Genomic DNA, 17,536 nt, shown 5'->3' with positions numbered 1-17,536 from the left:
AAAAATGTAAATACTGCATTCTTCTTGTCAATATGAACACAGCGAATATATTTTCATGAAAAGATTTTTTTTTTCAAAAAAAACTGCTTTTTAAATTGTCAGAATCGATGACGCCTAATTTCACCTTAAATGCAACTAATGATAATTTAGTTGCGCGCCTATCAGTTGCACGACGAGTTGTGCGCACGTTGACAATCAGCTGTTCTCCAAAAATGTCAAGAACTGCAAAACTGCGACGTATATTGATTTGTTCCAACTTGTATTACTTAACTTAAAGCGAAGACTCCAGAACTCAAGACTGGGCATAGAAGGAGGTTCACATATACACAGCAAAGGATGATACTGCTAACGCCATCTCTTATCCCAAGGGAGTTACTACTGCTCATAAGTGTTAGTGATCGCAACCATTTGAAAGAATGTATGCGTATAATGTTGATGTACGATATCATGCAATGGTGTCAGTGTGGTTGTGATAGCGTGAGTGATGGCACATATACAACTTAAAAGTTACCACCGTAATCCGTAGAGGGCGTACTGACCCTGTCCTTCTAGATTCGACAGGGTGTCAGAGGGGTGCTTAAAATATCACTTAAAATTTCACCATGTTTAGAGTAAAACATGAAGTTTTGAACCAACACGCATCAACCAATACGAAATACCATGCGCTCTATGGGGTTTGACGTAATACTACGTCTTACGGCAAAGTTTGGAATTGGGTGTCACTCGAAAAAATCGAAAAATACGATCGTCACGAAAAACGAAAAATTTTGAGTGCTAATGGCTTAGCGGTTTCAAAAACGATTTTAAATATTTTTACGCCAATCGATCGGAAAATCTTCTACGCATCCACACCAATAATGAAACCTATTGATTTCAAAGTACGTACTATTGAAAAACGGAAAATAATGAAGCGTTGTCCAACTGAAAATCCTCGCTTCGTGATTGGTTGGGAGCACGCTCATCACCAAGTCTGGCTTTGGATTTCACAAGGTTGCATAATCAACCCTTTTGCATGGATTATGCGACCTTTTGGAAACTAAATCCAGAAATTGACATTTTCTTCGGCTTTAGCTAAAATTTAGCCACCTGGGACTTTTCATTGATTTTATCAGCTGTCATTCTCACTTTGTCAATCACAATTTGTTTGCGTGAAGCAGCTCAATATTTTAGCAGTTCGAAAGTATTTCTCATTGATTTGGAACGTTTTATTTGGATATTAGCTTCATAATTATAGTGTGTAATAATTATTGTATATAGTAAATATGGTAGAACAACAGAAACAGCGCATTGAATTGGAATTATCACAACGCGTAGACGAATTAGACCGGACAATCTTGCGTAAGATGCAGGTATGTTTTTTTTTTGTTACCGGTACCAAACAACACGTGCGATATGCCGGGGAGGAGCTAAATATTACGTAAAATGTAAAGGATGTAATGTTTTGTGAACGCAATTATTATTTTGACTATTATAACATACTATTCAAAACACTAAAAACTACTGCCTTTTAAATATTTTTGACTGTGGTCGCATGAAAATGCGTAAAAGATTCGAACTGTAACGGCTACTGGCAATTGAGTTTTGAAAATACTTTGCTCAATTATTGAGGATTAAATTATGTGCTGCTTAGCATGAATTCAATCTGTATTGTAATCATATATAATGTATTGAGATAAGCGCATGTGTCTTTTTATGTAAGTAACAGTTTGAATTTCGCACGCATCTTTTCTTATCTTTAAATAACCTCGTGTGCTTCTCCTCCGTACCGTTTCCTACTGATATTGAAGGTTCGCCTAAACATTGAACCAATGTGCAGAATTACATTACTTCTGAATTTTAACTTCCGTTTTTATAGTTCCCGTTACGTCTAATGCAGAATGTAACAATATGTAATTGGTAAAAACCATGGTTGCACGTTTAACCCAAGATTGAAAGGGAGTTGTTTCAAGGAGCACTAAATTATATAACAAATGAGTGGTTGTAGGTTCGCATCTCAGTAGTATCACTCGAATTGGAACGGCTTAAGCATGGGTACATTCTCAGGCTCCCATTAATTTAGATACATGTTATTCCAAACAAATATGATAGAAATATCTCAATCAAGCTTTCTTCTATCCTATTGCTTCTATTGCAGGCTGAGATGCACGAATGTGCAGCTCGCTGCTGCAGGGATACGGCTGCCAGCATGGATTCTGTTCAAAGGTGCGTAGAAAACTGTTCAATTCCAGTGCAACGTGCACAGCAGCATGTCGAGAAAGAACTAGGAAGCTTCAACAGTAGACTTCAGCGATGCGTAATGGATTGCAATGATACGGTAAAGGATAAAATGGGTCCGACACCAACGGATGACGATATTTCGAAGTATACTGGTATGTTTGAACGATGCGCTATCAAATGCGTAGATAAGCATGTGGAAATTTTGCCTGGTTTGTTCAAAACAATGCACCAAGTACTTGGAAGTAAACGGTTTTGAACTATACACTGTGAATAGCGCGCATTTAAAGTCCGTTCGCATATGATGTATCCCAGGAGAAGGAAGTGTGAGCTATCATAACGTGTTATTTTAATGATTTCTCTTCGCTACACTTCAAGCCAGTTACAGAGACTAAGAAACAAATTGCTTTTGTATTGTTTATTATGTATTTGTATGCTAAAGAACAATATAATTATTTATACATAAATGAAATATGTTTTTCTAGTTTTTTCATTGTGCCTTGAAAATGTCCTAATGTTTATAGGTAACAGTAACTTAAGTAAACCCTACAATTATGGTTACATTTGAAAGTGCAGTTAAGGGTTGAATTTTGGCAACGTGAAATTTGTAATAAACCTGAATTTGAGATTATTCTGTGTTATCTTAATTATGAAAAATATTTCTACTTTTTTTCCCGTATATTTTTTCCTCAGTTTGAAGGTCATTTTTTCTTAACAATTATGTAATCTATACAAAAAACTTTTATAAAACATGCATGTTGTGAAGTACAAAACAAAATCTACCGATGTATTGGAAGCGGCTAATGACATACGTAAAAGCTAAATCTCTAAACACCTATGCATAAAAGGTTGAAATTGTAGAACATGTAAAATCTCACTTGTTTTCCCATTGCTTTTCAAGCTTCACAGTTTGGATCAGTTTGAATAGTATGGCTTCGGGGCTTGATAAATGCTTTAATTGTCCTGAAATAGAAAACAAACGTATGAAGCATGCGTCTAAGGTTGACTATAGTTTAAAGTTACCTGTGGTTCCCGCTTGCCATACTTGCTCCAGAAAGTAACCTTGCATTTTGTCCGTTTTCCTGTTTGCTTGTTGAATATTGAACACGTGTCGAATGGAGGGCAATACAAATGTAATGAAACAGCCACATCCGAGTGACTGGGATTTTCAACACGATGTAACCCTAGAGTGTCATTTATATAGCAAACTCCGTTTGTTTCCATGGTATTACGAGAAATTTCCTCCAATTCATCGCTAGTATACTGATGCTCAGCTGAGTCGTTCCCGTTAGCAATATCAGCAGCGGCATCCTCATTGATGGTGGCATCCTTTGGCCAGGCATATCGCACCTCGCACAGCGACCCTTTGAGCATTTTCATGAAGCAGTGTGAATCGGCATGATCGTGAATGGCTGACGCGTGCCCTTCGTTCCAACAAAGAATCATCAAGTTAAACTTTCCATTTCCTTCATCTACCAGATTACGGGTGTATCTATGAACAATAAAGAATTATAATAAATAGAATCATTTAAAGTCGATTGTTCTACAGTTAGCGACAGCGGTTTGAAATCCATAAATGGACATAAGACGTTGTCGTGAGCGAATTAATAGATAGCGACTATATTTATTTATTTATTAACTTTTTTTATTGGGGCTATCAACATGTGGTTGGTTCGCCCCAAGAGAGCGACTATATTCATACATTTGTTAAAACGGTAGAAAAACACAAACACTTGAATTCTACATGCGGATCAATTCCAGCGTGCTCAGAATATCTATTCTAGAATCTAATCAAATTGCTTGCGTTAATCCCTTCTTATTTCAGAATAGAAATTTTTACCAAAATGGGTTCGATCAATAATGCAAAATCGAGGCTAACGGATGCTACCAAGTACTTTTGAGGTCCGTAGATAAAAATTGAAGCCGGAATATGGTCTATTCAACAAACATTTTTGTTGTACAATAGCTTATCAGGCTGTTATTCGACTGTCATTAGTCGTGTTGCGGTTAAATAAGCTATTCTACAAACATATCTGCGGGGCAATGGTCAATAAATTCTTGGAAGGGTAATTTTACATCATTGTCAAAATTAAGTTGATTTCCATTTAAACAGTAGTTGTTCTAGTTATGAAAGTTGTACTAATTCTTATAAATCGGGTGAATATGGAGGATAATGAAAAACTTTCAATTCCAATTCCTGCATTTTATTGTTTATTGTTTATTTATTTGTACATCAACAGGCCTTGTGGCCCAAATGATAATTTAACCTAGAAACTACGCGCTATTGAAAAAAAAGCGATTTTTCAGCACTTTGTGCAGTGTGTGGTCTTGTGTAGTCATAAAACAGAATAGGGGTATGCATTTGTTGACTTGTTTTGTTGAAGCTTTTGAATAATTTCGGATTCCGTATAATTGGTTCATGGATCATGTATACGCTTGACCACAAGGACTAATCATCTACTTTTTTTTTAAGCATATTACGTTTGGGATCTCTTTTGGTAATTCATTCTTGTCCAACCGCTGTGCTGGATGTTTGCGGTCACAGGTATGGCAATTCGGTTCAAAAATAAATCAGATAGGAATCAACCGAGAAAGCAACTGAAAATACTAACATACTCTCAATTCTTAACTAACCGCTTGAGAAACAATTTTTTGGGAATAATGCTTCTCACCAACAACAGTTCGGCTCTAAGAACTGGTCTCCACTCCACGTGGTCTTGGGCTACGCGTAGCTATTCTTTGAGTGCCTTGACACTTGCAAATCAGCTTTGATCTGGGCGAGCCATTTTGCACGCTGGACTCCTCTATTCCTGTTTTCTGTGGGTTGCAGTTGAGACTGAAGTAGTTTGAAAGTTCAACAACGAAAGTATAAGCGGTGAATCTACATCTCCGTTCAGCGTCTTGGCAACAAACATGGCAGGTTTGATTTTCCTCCGACGTTCTAAAGTGTCGATATCAATAAGGTGACAACGATCAAGATATGGCGGTAAGTTTACAGGATCACGACGGGGAAGATGCTAGATGAATGAATCTCGTCTGCACTCGTTCAATTCTTAATGTCCAGGCCAGTTGATAAGGAGTCCAAATCAGATATGCATTAGATACTGGTCTAACCAGGGTGCAGTACAAGGTATTTAAACAGTGTGGTCCGAGCTGTGAAATAAAACCAAGCACAACATCTAGATCGTTCACGTGTTCGACTCTTTGAAGAACCTGGCCATCAATGTTGTATTCGAACAGTATTGGGCTGACACCAAAACCAAATTTGAACGCCCCTCATGCGTCACCGACACGCCCCTTATAGGAGGAAGTGGCAAAGCAAAGCAATGGGTATAACCATGGGTATGACCTGTTGAGAACTTGACCCTTCTTTATTGACAGACTTCGCAGCCGGTTATTAGAGTACAGGACAATTACGGGGCTAGTGCAACGATCCTACTGACTCTATAGCAGCACGTCCCAGCCGAGAAGATTCGAAGATGGTTTACGAAGAACAACAGGTTCAAGTTTCGTCAAAATATTCCACCACGCTGCGGAACAGTACAGAATGGAACTCGAACAATGGAAAAAAATCTTGCGCAAACACCGGGAAAATCCAGAGTGGTCTGCATTGAGAGCTGAGGGGAAAGATATTTAGGCGCATTAAGTCCAATCCTGGCATCTCCATGTGGGATATGGCTAAAGGTACGATGCAACTATAAGACCACGCGAAATATCTTCGCTCGGGAAGGCTATAGGTCTTCCTATGACCAGTAAACATCCGAATCGGCACGTGAAGCAAAATTTAGTCAAGAAGCTTGCTAGGCATTTGTACGAGCAAGTCTTGAAGAAATTCAGTGGATGTATTTTAATAAATGACGAATCCTATACGTGACAATGGATTTCAAGCAACTTCTCGGTCAAAAATTGTGCATTGCAACTGGGCGTTGCGATATGCCAGGTAAGTATAAGTTTGTGTTTGTTGACAAATTCGTAAAGAAGGCCATGATCTGACAAGGACTATGTAGTTGTAGACTGAATATTAAGCCTTTCATCACTTCTTCAATAATGACATTAAGTTTATACATGGAACAATGCTTGAAGAAATGGATTTTGTCATTCATTCGTAAACAAGGATAAAGGTAACGTTATATTATGGCCTGATTTAGCAAGCTGTCATGATGTCGATTTCGTGCCAAAAGAGATGAACGCTCCAAATAGTGCGGAATTTCAATCCATTGAAAAATTTTTGATAATCGTCAAACAACGACTTCGGTGAAGCGGGGTGACAATCAATAGTGCTAAAGAAATGCGTTCAAAGTGGAAGAAACATGCTGACTCAGTCGTATCTTCAGCTGTACAGGTTATGATGAGTTCTATTAAGAAAAAAGTTCGAGATTTCAACAGAACTAGAGAAATGCAATAATGTGACCCTGTGAAACTTAAAGCGGAATAAAAATACTGCAATCTAGTCATTTATAGGTTTTTCCGCTACACTCCAGTTCCGAATTATAGAAGTTCTATGATTCTAAATTTACTTTTAGCCAGGCTTTACTTACTACCGATGAATCAATTTTTGTGACACCACATGCCAAAAATATCCAGTAGCTTTTGTAACTTTAATGGACCGTACAGCTAGAAATTATTTCAGATCGTTCACGTAAACCAACTTACATCCATGACCCAGAAATAATATCACATCGTTAAAGTACAGCACGAAAAACAATGGGTCCATATTGCTACCGTGTGGCAAGCCCGATAACGAATACAATACAGTCCATCAGCTTAGCTTAAGCTTAAGGAATTCCCCTAGAAAGACTTTATTCAGTCGCGTCAATTTATCCTCTTTCCTGTTAGCCAACAGCGGATATCATTCGACTTTATCGTTTTGAAATCGATGCAAATATCATGTATGAACGCGTTATACTGTCGACATTTCTGAAGAATTTGTCTGAGCGTAAATATCAAATCCACACCCAACAAACATTTTTGTTGTATAACAGCTTATCAAGCGCATGTTATCTGGTAACTAGCTATACAACGGTTGAATAAACTACTATTCAAAAAAAAATGTTTGTTGGGCAGTAACGCGGGCCATAAAGCTTGCTTGATGTCATACAAATCCTCTGGCTATTGACGACGGAAAACGTAACAAGATTTGGCACTTTGTAAGCAGCGTTAACCAGTGTAATACTGCGGTAATTACAGCAATTAAGTCGTCACCCTTGCAGATGGGATAAACTACTTCTTCAATCCATTCCTTCGGTAGTTTGTCCTTATCCAAAATCCTGAGACCTATCCAAACCAGTTTCGTTGCTGGTGGTTCCTTACAGGGATGGTTCGATCACTTTGACTCAATTTTGATTCATTTGACAGTACCGTCTCAGCCGAGCCAAATATGACAATATTATATATGGGACATTTGTAGAACTAGTTCTAATCTACAATTTTTCTGAACAAAGTTTTGCTATATCGTTTGTAGTTACGGTGCTACAACGCTAGTAACTCACCAGAGACTAAATGAACGTTCATTTCATTCACGTTCGTTCCCATTTCCCATATATAACTTTGTCATATTTGGCCCCGTTAAGGCGGTACTGTCAAATGAATCAAAATTGAGTCAAAGTGATCGAACCATCCCTGGTTCCTTATACTAAATTATCATTTCGGTTGCGTAAAATTTAACAGCTTATGGGAGTTTATTATTGAAAAATAAAGAAATTATCATTCTTAGTACATTAGCATCATTTTTGACAAATCGGCATACTAACAAAGTTATTACCCGATAACGCAACGAGTTAGAGACCTGAAATTTTCTGACTTTACCGTAATTTGGAAAACTAGCATTGTGGAAAGTTTGAACTCTCAGTCACATCTGGAAAAGGTTCAGTAAGAAATGTGACACATTAAACAAAAGCAAATTTTTGGGTAAAATGTCTTGACTTGACTCTTCTTTATCGACAGACTTCGCAGCCGTTTATTACTTCTTCATGGACGACAACAGCTTCCCCAGGAAGCTTATCAAACTGATTAAATCTACGATGGATGGTACACAGCGCTGTGTTCGGATTTCGGGTGGATTGTCAAGTTCATTCGAATCACACAGAGGGCCGTTCGTCAAGGTGATGGTCTTTCATGCCTGCTGTTCAACATAGTGCTACAAAGTGTTATGAACCGAGCGGATATCAACACGCGGGGCACGATTTTCAACAAATCTAGTTAATTCGTCTGCTTTGCCGATAACATGGATATTATCGGCAGAACATCTGTGGCGGTGGCTGAACAGTACACCAGACTAAAGCGCGAAGCAGAAAAGATTGTGTTAAAGGAGAATACGTCTAAAACGAAGTACATGCTGGCCAGCGGAACCGAGGCCGAACGACGCCGCTTGGGCAGTAGTATATTGATCAGCGGCGATGAGTTTGAGGTACTCGATGAATTTGTCTATCTTGGCTCACTGGTAACGGCGGACAATGATACCAGCCGTGAGATTCGGAGGCGTATTATCAGCGGAAGTCGTGCTTACTATGGGCTCCACAAGCAATTGCGGTCGAGCAGACTAAGTCCCCGTACGAAGTGCACCCTGTACAAGACCCATATTAAACCGGTTGTTCTCTACGGGCATGAAACATGGACAATGCTCGAGGAGGACCTGCGAGTGCTCGGAGTTTTCGAACGACGAGTGCTAAGAACGATTTTCGGTGGCGTTCAGGAGAACGTAGTATGGAGGCGGAGGATGAACCATGAACTCGCACAGCTCTATGGCGAACCCAGTATCCAGAAGGTGGCTAAAGTTGGACGGATACGATGGGCAGGGCATGTTGCAAGAATGCCGGACAACTATCCTGCAAAGATGGTGTTCGCCTCAAATCCGGTAGGAACAAGACGACCAGGAGCGCAGCGAGCAAGATGGTTAGACCAGGTGGAGCGAGATCTGGCGGAGATTACTCGGTGTCCGAGGAATTGGAGAGCGGTAGCCCTCAACCGAGTTACATGGAGAAACTTTGTTCAACAGGCTTTGTCTTAGGACGGCAAGCCACCTAAGTAAGTAAGTAAGCCGTTTATTACAATACAGGACAATAAGCCAGTTCTAGTCGTACCATTCTAATGAGGCAAAGAAAACGAAAATAGGACTGAAAATGGATGACTGAATCAAGCTCAAAATAATAGGTCATTTTTGATGCCAGCTTTTTTCTAGTGCATTAGGAAGGTTAACGAGATATAAAGATCTTGCCCGTGTCCGCCTAATCAATTTTTCCATTTTACTAATCTGAGCTTAATAAGTTAATTTTATTAAAACCTTAGTGATAATTGATGGTCTTTTTGTAATTGATCAGATCCTACAGTGCAGCAATCTTCAGCATTAACGATCTTGGATGCTCGGCCATCGCGTAGCTGACATATTTGAGTTAAAATTTACCGCTCTACGGGAATTAGCGAACTTGTTTAGCCAAATATGTACGCTTTTGATGTTTCGTTCTAAGAATTTAAAAATCATATAGAATTATCTTGTTGGTACTGCATTGCTTTGAATATAATTCTAATATTTTAACTTTCGTAACATCTTTTTAATATGTAAGTTTTTCTAGATTTTTTATTTTCTATACAAACAGATTCACTTACAGCCAAGAGTAAAAACCTATCGGACTCTGCTTTTTTAATTAAATAAGCACAATACCTAGTAGCACAGGAATAAAAAATACAAGTGCTAAATAATTTATTGTTTACGAGAGATTCGTTATAGAAAGTTCTGCAGCGTCTAGTTAATCCAAGAAGATATCACACTCGTTGAAGTGCGAATAGGTGCATGGATAGAATTTTAAAAAGTCCATAGTTTGCACGATCGAACAGTTAATATCTTCCGTCGATAAATTAGCGATGAACACCATTTCAGCAAGTGTTGATACGTGTCCTCGTTAACGTCTCGGCCAACTCTCACAAAGGACAGCATTCGTCATGCATCACGGAGAAATGCAAAACAGATTATGCAGATAGATATTATTAACTGTTCTTTGTTTATCGGCACGCGGTCAAACTCATTTACTTTTCTTCGGAAAGAGTTAATGGTTAATGTCCAAATGGAAAATAAGATGAAATTATTGGAATGAACTTTGTTTATTTTATTGGTAGACGGTTAGAGAAGAGTTTTATGATTTTTGAGTTTTGTAAACGAGACACAGCCTAAGAAAAAAAAGAAGAAAAACAGTAAGGATCGAAAAATTAGAATTTTATCTTCTTTTTTTCGGTTGTGTTGCACATAAAGTTAAAAAATCATAAAAGTCCTCTTCAAACGTCTGCTGAAAAACAAATAAAGTTTGTTCCAACACTTTGTGTGGTTTTTCATTTCATCAGAACATAAAATACCTAAAAAAAAGTTTTTTTTCGATGTCAAAGTCACCTTAAGGGAGCGCCGGCCCTGTTTTCGAGCATGTCCAGAAAGATTACCGGCGATTAAAGTGATCAAAGTTCAACTAACAGTGCGATACCAATATCACGAAAAGATTGTTAAAATTGCCAATGGACTTAATCAACTGTTGAAAGCAGGTCATTGGTATTTGATAAGCTAGTGTGGTTACTATGTATCTGCTAAACTTGAACTTCCTATTAGTACCTATTGTAGTCAACAAATTACATGCATGAGGGTATGATAAACGGAGCTTTTGCCGTTATGTAGATTGGTTGCTATTTTTTGCAGATTTTCAGTAGAAACATTGAATATTTCAATAAATAGCCTCTTGTATGAAAAGAGATTGTTTATTGAAACTTGTAATTGTACATGTTCGACGATGATTTTCTGACGATAGTATAAAAATTGATATAAACAAATCATAACAGTCACTATTTAAGTACAAGTTTAATTCCATGTATAATGCGCCTTTTATCACTAGATAAATAATTTCGAGTTTTTCGCAGAAACGTTTCCAGATGATAGTGGCACACCCTTTTTTATATTGTATTAATAGCGCATCTGTTTGCATGTTTTCGTATAAAAAATACTCTTTATCTTCACTTGATAGCTCCAGTGCGAATAAACAAAAACAAAAATAACAATTCGAAGACGTTATCAACATCGGAACAGAGATCACCGCTGAATCCTATTATGGCCCCTGGCAGCGCAATATTAATTGGAAATAAAGTTTTTTCCATCTCTGATCAATCTTGAAATTACCTTTTAAATCTACTAGATAACAAAGTACTTGGCAATAAACATTGTACAGTATGTGGCCTTGGTGTTGCCATCTAGAGCATTCCTACAAATGAATATCGAATGCTGATAGTCCTATACCTAGAGTAGAAACAACGGAATTGAATGCATGACGTGTGTGTCTCTCGTTCACATGTGAGCTGCGGTCAAGCCGACGATAACCGCGCGCATTTTATTCTCGTAAAGGATGCTTTCTATTTAGAGCGATTGAAACTTGAATGGGGTTACTGAAACAGCAGTGATCCATGTCGGTGCAGCTTGTTCAACTTAGAAAAATAGTTTTTATTGCCAAATCGTTAACTGTAAAACGAGACAGAGGTCCATAGAATCCAACGATAATAAAGCACAGATTAGTCGAAGCGATCAGGAAACACGTCACATAGTTTGTTTTGTTGTTACAGATTTTGTTGGAATTCTCGGATCACATGGTTTTTGACCACAATGACGACTATCATGGGCACATAGTTTGCGTTTTCTGTTTTGGTTAGGTAGGTACTAGCAATCAGCATCTGTGGATCGAATGTTTGAGTAATTGAGAAATAAAAGTTAATAATGATGTTGGTTCAATTTGTCAAACAATGTTGTTTGCAACGAACATGATTCATAGGTTTGTATCTTGGGGGAAATGTTGCCACAATCTTTCTATTGCATTTTTTGGCAATGATTTTATTTTTAAATTTTCAATTTTCGTAACAAGCCTAAGGTAAGTCGCAATCAAGTCAACTGCATTAAGGCATTTAAGATTTCAGTTATCGAAATACTCGCCGTTTGCTGTAGTTTTTGTTATTCTACTTTCATCAATACTACAATCGTTTATGAACGGCTGATCGTTTATGAACGTAGTGAACAAAAGCGGTCCCAAAATTGTTCCCTGCGGGACTTCGCTTCAATTTTCTACATAGCAGGGAGTGGTTAATGCAGTCAAAAGCATTTCTGAAATCGAGGAGAACAATCGTGAGAAATGACAAGTCTATGGTCCAATGCGTATAGAATATCATTTTCAATACTGATGTGTGCTGTGGTTGTGCTACAATGTTTGCGGTATCTTGGCTGGGAGGACACAACAAACAATTATTGCTTATTCTTTTTGACGTGGGACTACGTCTTACGGCAAGTTTTGAGATAGGGTGTCATTCCAAAAAATCAAAAAACGCGAGCGTCACGAAAAATGAAAGGTTTTGAGCGCTAATAGCTCAGCGGTTTTCCGATCGATTTTCAATATTCTTACACCAATCGATCGGAAAATCTTCTAAGAATTGACCCAAATGAAGAAATGTATGGATTCTTGATGTTGAACTATTGAAAAATTGAATATGATGAACCTATGTTTTACCAGAATTCTCGCTTCGTGATTGGTTGGAAGATTCTTTACGATGATCTAAACCTATACCAATTTGATATCTGTGCTTGGGAAGTAAGCCAAAACAAGTGACAAAGATTCCTCATTTCAACAAGATTTCTTAACCCCGCCGTTCAACTTAGACCATTTTGATGTCCTTGCTTGGGAAGTACGCCAGAGAGAGTGACAAAGCCCCCTCGTGCCAACAGATTTCTTACGAACGCGATTAAACCTAGTCCAATCTGATGTCTGTGTTAGGGAAGTGTGCCAGAAAAAATGACACTAGTTCGTTGTCCCAACAGATCGCAAATTTCTTTACTGCGTGACGATTAAACCTCGGCGAATTTGATATCTGTGTTGGAAAAATGTGCTGCAGCTGTAGTGTTCGGTTATAATACGGCTCTGTATGAATACGCATGCTTGCCGTTTCATTAGAAGTGTAGTGAAAAGATGTGCTGTTGGTGTTGACAAAATAGGATTGAATTGGTAAAATCCTTTCAACGTGGGAAACCATGGATAATAAAAACAATCTTTAATTTCAGTAAGGTAGCAGGAAAGCAATAGTTTGTGTTCTTGATTTTGTTAAATTGTTTTCAAATGTACAATCTTTTGAGAATTGAACGTATGCAATGTTACTACTTTGATAAATGTTACATACAACGCATGTAGCATGTATATATGTTGCATATAGCATGTATACATGAAGAATCGAATGATTACAAGCATGAATACATGCTACTATCACTACAAAGAGACTTACGTAGTCCTGCGTCACCTATATATGCGGTCGTGTCTTGTACACAACCCCTCTGATTTTTCGATAATTGTACGCCTCCGATCGATTTTAAAGTAACACATATAAATTTTAGTGATCCAAGGGCAGCTGGGCTCAATTTCTATTTTAATTTTCAATTTTCTTTTCGTTTCGATTCGAAAAAGGAATGCATTTTGAGTGTCTTTGGCACCTAACTCTATCGGTTCTGTGGGCGATAGGTATGATGACCATACCGTTCGATTGGACATTTGAACGATCAATTTCACAGATTTTTTAAATAAACTTGTTTGAAAATGGTCTTAAAAACATATTCATGAAATCCGCATCCCAATTCAATGACAAGTCTGAGATATTAACAAAAAAACTTAAACTGACTCACCATGGCAATTATATTATGAGAATTGCCCTCATCATCCCTAATTACCCACAGAGACAAGAGAATTATAAAAATTCTAAGCCTGGGGTATTTCCGCATTGTAAGATAAGCTAACGAGATTGTGTCAAGTCTAACGGTTTCACAATAAATTTCACTTAAATTTTAGCTGGAAGCCATAAACGAAAAAGCCATAAAGAAAAAGTATACACCGAAGGTAGGTACACAATTTTTTTCTGAAGAAATGTGCCTCAGAGATTACAATTGTAAAAAGGGAAAAAACCGTCGACGTGACGTCTTCTTCCAAATTAGAGGAAAACATGAACAAATCGTCAGTGTTCATAGGTGCAATCATCACTTATCTCCAGACATCTATTTAATAACACAGTTGAGATTCCTCAGTAGGATCTTAAATAACATAATCGTAATCAAAGCAGAATGTTTACGCAGACAGCATAACAAATATTAGTGGTACAAAACCCTAATTTCCCCGGGTTGGTGGTTTGCTAGAAATGCAGTAAAAACATATATTATGATAAGCTTTTCTCCATAACCTTGGAGTTTCGGTTTACCTCTTGGCAACTTGTTTTCCTCTTAAAGCGAAAATACGTTTATTTGGTGACTTTAATCAGCATAGCGTCGATTATATCTGAGACATGCAAAAAGAAAACATCTTATATCCAGGAGTTGGAGAAAATTAAAATACTGCTTTTCAGATTTGTAAATAAAACTAACGAAAGTGCGAATACCGCAAACGTAAACAAACCGGATGAGAATTCATTTTCCTCCTATGCAGACCCGGCAAAAAATAACTCTCACCGGTTTTGTTTGCATCTGCGTTTTGTTTGCTTTTATACTTTGCATCCTAAAACTTTTTTAAGCATTCGTAAAAGATAAATATAAAGTACTAATTCAAATAACTAACATAGAATAACTATTTACTGTGTACCACAACTTTCATGAAGGCCCCTCAATTACGACAAACCTACTCTAATCAATCGATTATTCTCTAGATGCAAAGGATAAGCAACCACATTGAAGCTTTATCTAAATTTGACATCCTTCTTCGAGAAATTCCAACAAATATTTTAAAATAAAAAAAATCGACAAAAAATACCCAACTTTGAAAAAATGGCAATTGTTTACAACAATGCACTATTTAACTATTAAACAACAATCGGGAGGAGGTATGTACCAATTTTGAAAGCTTGTGGAGTAGTGAACATATCCCGTAGAAAGTTATTTTTTTAAATTACACGCTATGTTTACAGGCAGCATTTAAAAAATAGTAATTTTTTCGGATTACTATACTTTAAAAAATCTGCAAATCTTGCAATTTCCAACAGTAACATCAAAATAAAAGAATTCGTGTCGATTTTTTTTAACAAAGAATGTAAAAAAATATTTCATCGAGAAAAAAAATTTCACTTTAAATTTCCCGTGCAATGACCCATATATAAAAAATAAAAGAAATCCTATAAATATCAGAACAAAAAACTTACTTTGAGCAGTTTTATACATTAGTTCGATTAATATCTGGATTTGTCGAAGACAACAAAAATATAACTACAGTATTAACTTCTACTTGTACAAATGATCAGAATTGTTGATTTAATTTGTCAGATTCCTTTGCATTTTTTTCAATGAACCCACAGTGGGTTAGTAGCAATCAATTGTACTGTCAAGGCATTGATAACCTTTGGTTATGCTCATCACTTATACCCATATACCTAGGTATATGTATATTTGTCAGATATTTTTACCTTTCATGATTTGTTTTGACGTATTTGACGTCGGTAGCACATTGCTTATTCCTTAAATAATTATTTTGTTTTTGATTTAATGATGATCAACTATATTTAATTTTCATTTTAACGGGAAATGAGCAATCAAAAACTTTTCGTAAAAAAAACCAATTTCGGACACAGTTCTTGGGCCCAAAACAAAGGTTCTGTATTTAAAAATGTTTCATTTTCATGAACAGAATTTCTGTTTCAAACAAAAAAACTGCTTTTGAAATGTACAAAATTAATGACGACACATTGCACCTTAAACATTTTTGCATTAATTTTGGAATTTACATACACTCATTTGATATTCAATGGGCAAATGCATTCTCAAGCAGTGTCCTACCTGTAACGATCGAACTTGGCGAACTTCCGCCACTCGGCCGGATTAGACTCGTAGCTCAGCAGCAGATGATTAACGTACTCGATGTTCACGTGGTCCGAAGCAAACGCTTGATGCAGCTCGCTGATAAGCTCGGACAGTGTCTCACACTTGCGGGCATTTTTGAGGGGTTTCTCGATTCCGGTGAATGTCTTGGTAAGTTCGCGTAGGTACTTTTCTTGCTGCAGCTCGCGATCGTTGCTGGCAGCCTCTATCAACATCGTCGACGTCATTCCTGTGCGATTGGAGATGTCCTTTAGGAAAAAACGACATTTATTATTTTGGTTTTTTTTTCTGCGTTTTACTCTTATCTCGTTTGACAAGGCGAACAAAGATTCTTGGGGGAATCTGAATGAGTAACAATATTGAAAAAATGTGCCAACAATAAATAATACTATAGGTAATTATAATACGAGATTAGACAGCTATTGCTGTCCATATTGCTTACGTAAGCTATTTTTTAATATTGAAAGCCTTCATTTTCATATCACAGTCTAAGGCAGTAGAACCCAATGGAATGGATAGTTTGTATCACTTTAGAATACATAATTATCTATCGTGCGAAAGTACTGTTTTCTATGGTTAAAACATAGAAGGTGGTAGAAGTGTTTGACAGAGTTTTAAGAACAACAGTTATTAACTGCGCTTAGGAATTTTTTTTAATGAGCAAGGAAAAACTTTCCAAATTAGAAGGCTCATTCAGCTATGTTGCGCGATACCAAAACGATGTATCCGTAACGGTGTAACGGAAACATCGTTTGTAGCAAAGGTGGATGGATGGATATGAATGTGACAAAAATACAAATTTCGTTGCATATAATTATGATGTAACATAAAAAAGTTTGCAAATCCGTCCCAAATTCGTAATTTATGTATAACAGATATTTGTTAAAATATTTATATTATTTTGATTATGAAATATCATTAATATGTACAGACTATTTATAGCATATCTTCTTCTTTATCTCATACGGACCTATACTTCCGTTTAAGACATAACATTGTCTGATATAATGCAAATACCTATTTAAATATGTCTAATATTTGATCTTACAGAAAACTACTAAGATTAGCAAGAATGAGATGTTTTCCTTTGTACATGCAAAGTTCGTACACAAAGACGACTTGTGCAGTAGCGAAGAATAGTTATAATATACAGAAAATATTGTTTGTACGCACATATTCTATTTTGTCGTTTGTAATACTGATACCGTTGCTTGTAATAATACTGATGAATTATCCGTTTATACAAGCAACGTTTAGATGCAAATGATTCCTCTTGCAAATAAAATTCAATTACAGCTGGAAAACCCCACAATAAATTGCTCGACTCTTATCTCTGTAGAACGCACCCTTAAAAGATGTGCGAGTTACATCACTCTACACTCTTTATAATTCATTCATTATAAAAAATCATAGTTCGAAAACAGACACTGACGAAGCCTGCAAGTGATCCTTGATTTTACGGGACGTACAATCATG

The 17,536-nt window shown here is 37.0% G+C and overlaps 2 protein-coding genes across 2 annotated transcripts in view; one reads left to right on the top strand and one right to left on the bottom strand.

Moving 5' to 3' along the window:
• Positions 1–1,200: 1,200 nt before the first annotated feature.
• On the top strand, positions 1,201–2,680 carry LOC128734250 (protein FAM136A). Its single transcript, XM_053828327.1, has 2 exons — positions 1,201–1,349; positions 2,135–2,680. The coding sequence occupies exons 1-2, from the start codon at positions 1,263–1,265 to the stop codon at positions 2,471–2,473; spliced, it is 426 nt and encodes a 141-aa protein (XP_053684302.1). The 5' UTR covers positions 1,201–1,262; the 3' UTR covers positions 2,474–2,680.
• Positions 2,610–17,536, bottom strand: part of LOC128734249 (cysteine dioxygenase type 1) — a 31,332-nt gene continuing 16,405 nt past the window's right edge. The window contains exons 2-4 of the mRNA XM_053828326.1: positions 16,019–16,308; positions 3,238–3,706; positions 2,610–3,177 (exon numbers count right to left, since the gene is read on the bottom strand). Coding sequence (XP_053684301.1) covers positions 3,169–3,177; positions 3,238–3,706; positions 16,019–16,287 — 747 coding nt within the window. The 5' untranslated portion in view covers positions 16,288–16,308 and the 3' untranslated portion in view covers positions 2,610–3,168. The remainder of the gene's footprint in view (positions 3,178–3,237; positions 3,707–16,018; positions 16,309–17,536) is intronic.

Source organism: Sabethes cyaneus, chromosome 2 (genome assembly GCF_943734655.1).
Source record: "Sabethes cyaneus chromosome 2, idSabCyanKW18_F2, whole genome shotgun sequence".
In the NCBI taxonomy this organism is placed as follows: Eukaryota; Metazoa; Arthropoda; class Insecta; order Diptera; family Culicidae; genus Sabethes; species Sabethes cyaneus.
Note: the sequence above shows the minus strand (reverse complement) of the source record. Positions and strands in the feature narration are given on the sequence as shown.

Bases quoted from the DNA above. Each gene is read 5' to 3' on its own strand.
- LOC128734250 (XM_053828327.1), top strand. From the start codon at position 1,263: ATGGTAGAACAACAGAAACAGCGCATTGAATTGGAATTATCACAACGC. The intron at 1,350-2,134 runs GTATGTTTTTTT...CTTCTATTGCAG, and splicing joins CAATCTTGCGTAAGATGCAG to GCTGAGATGCACGAATGTGC.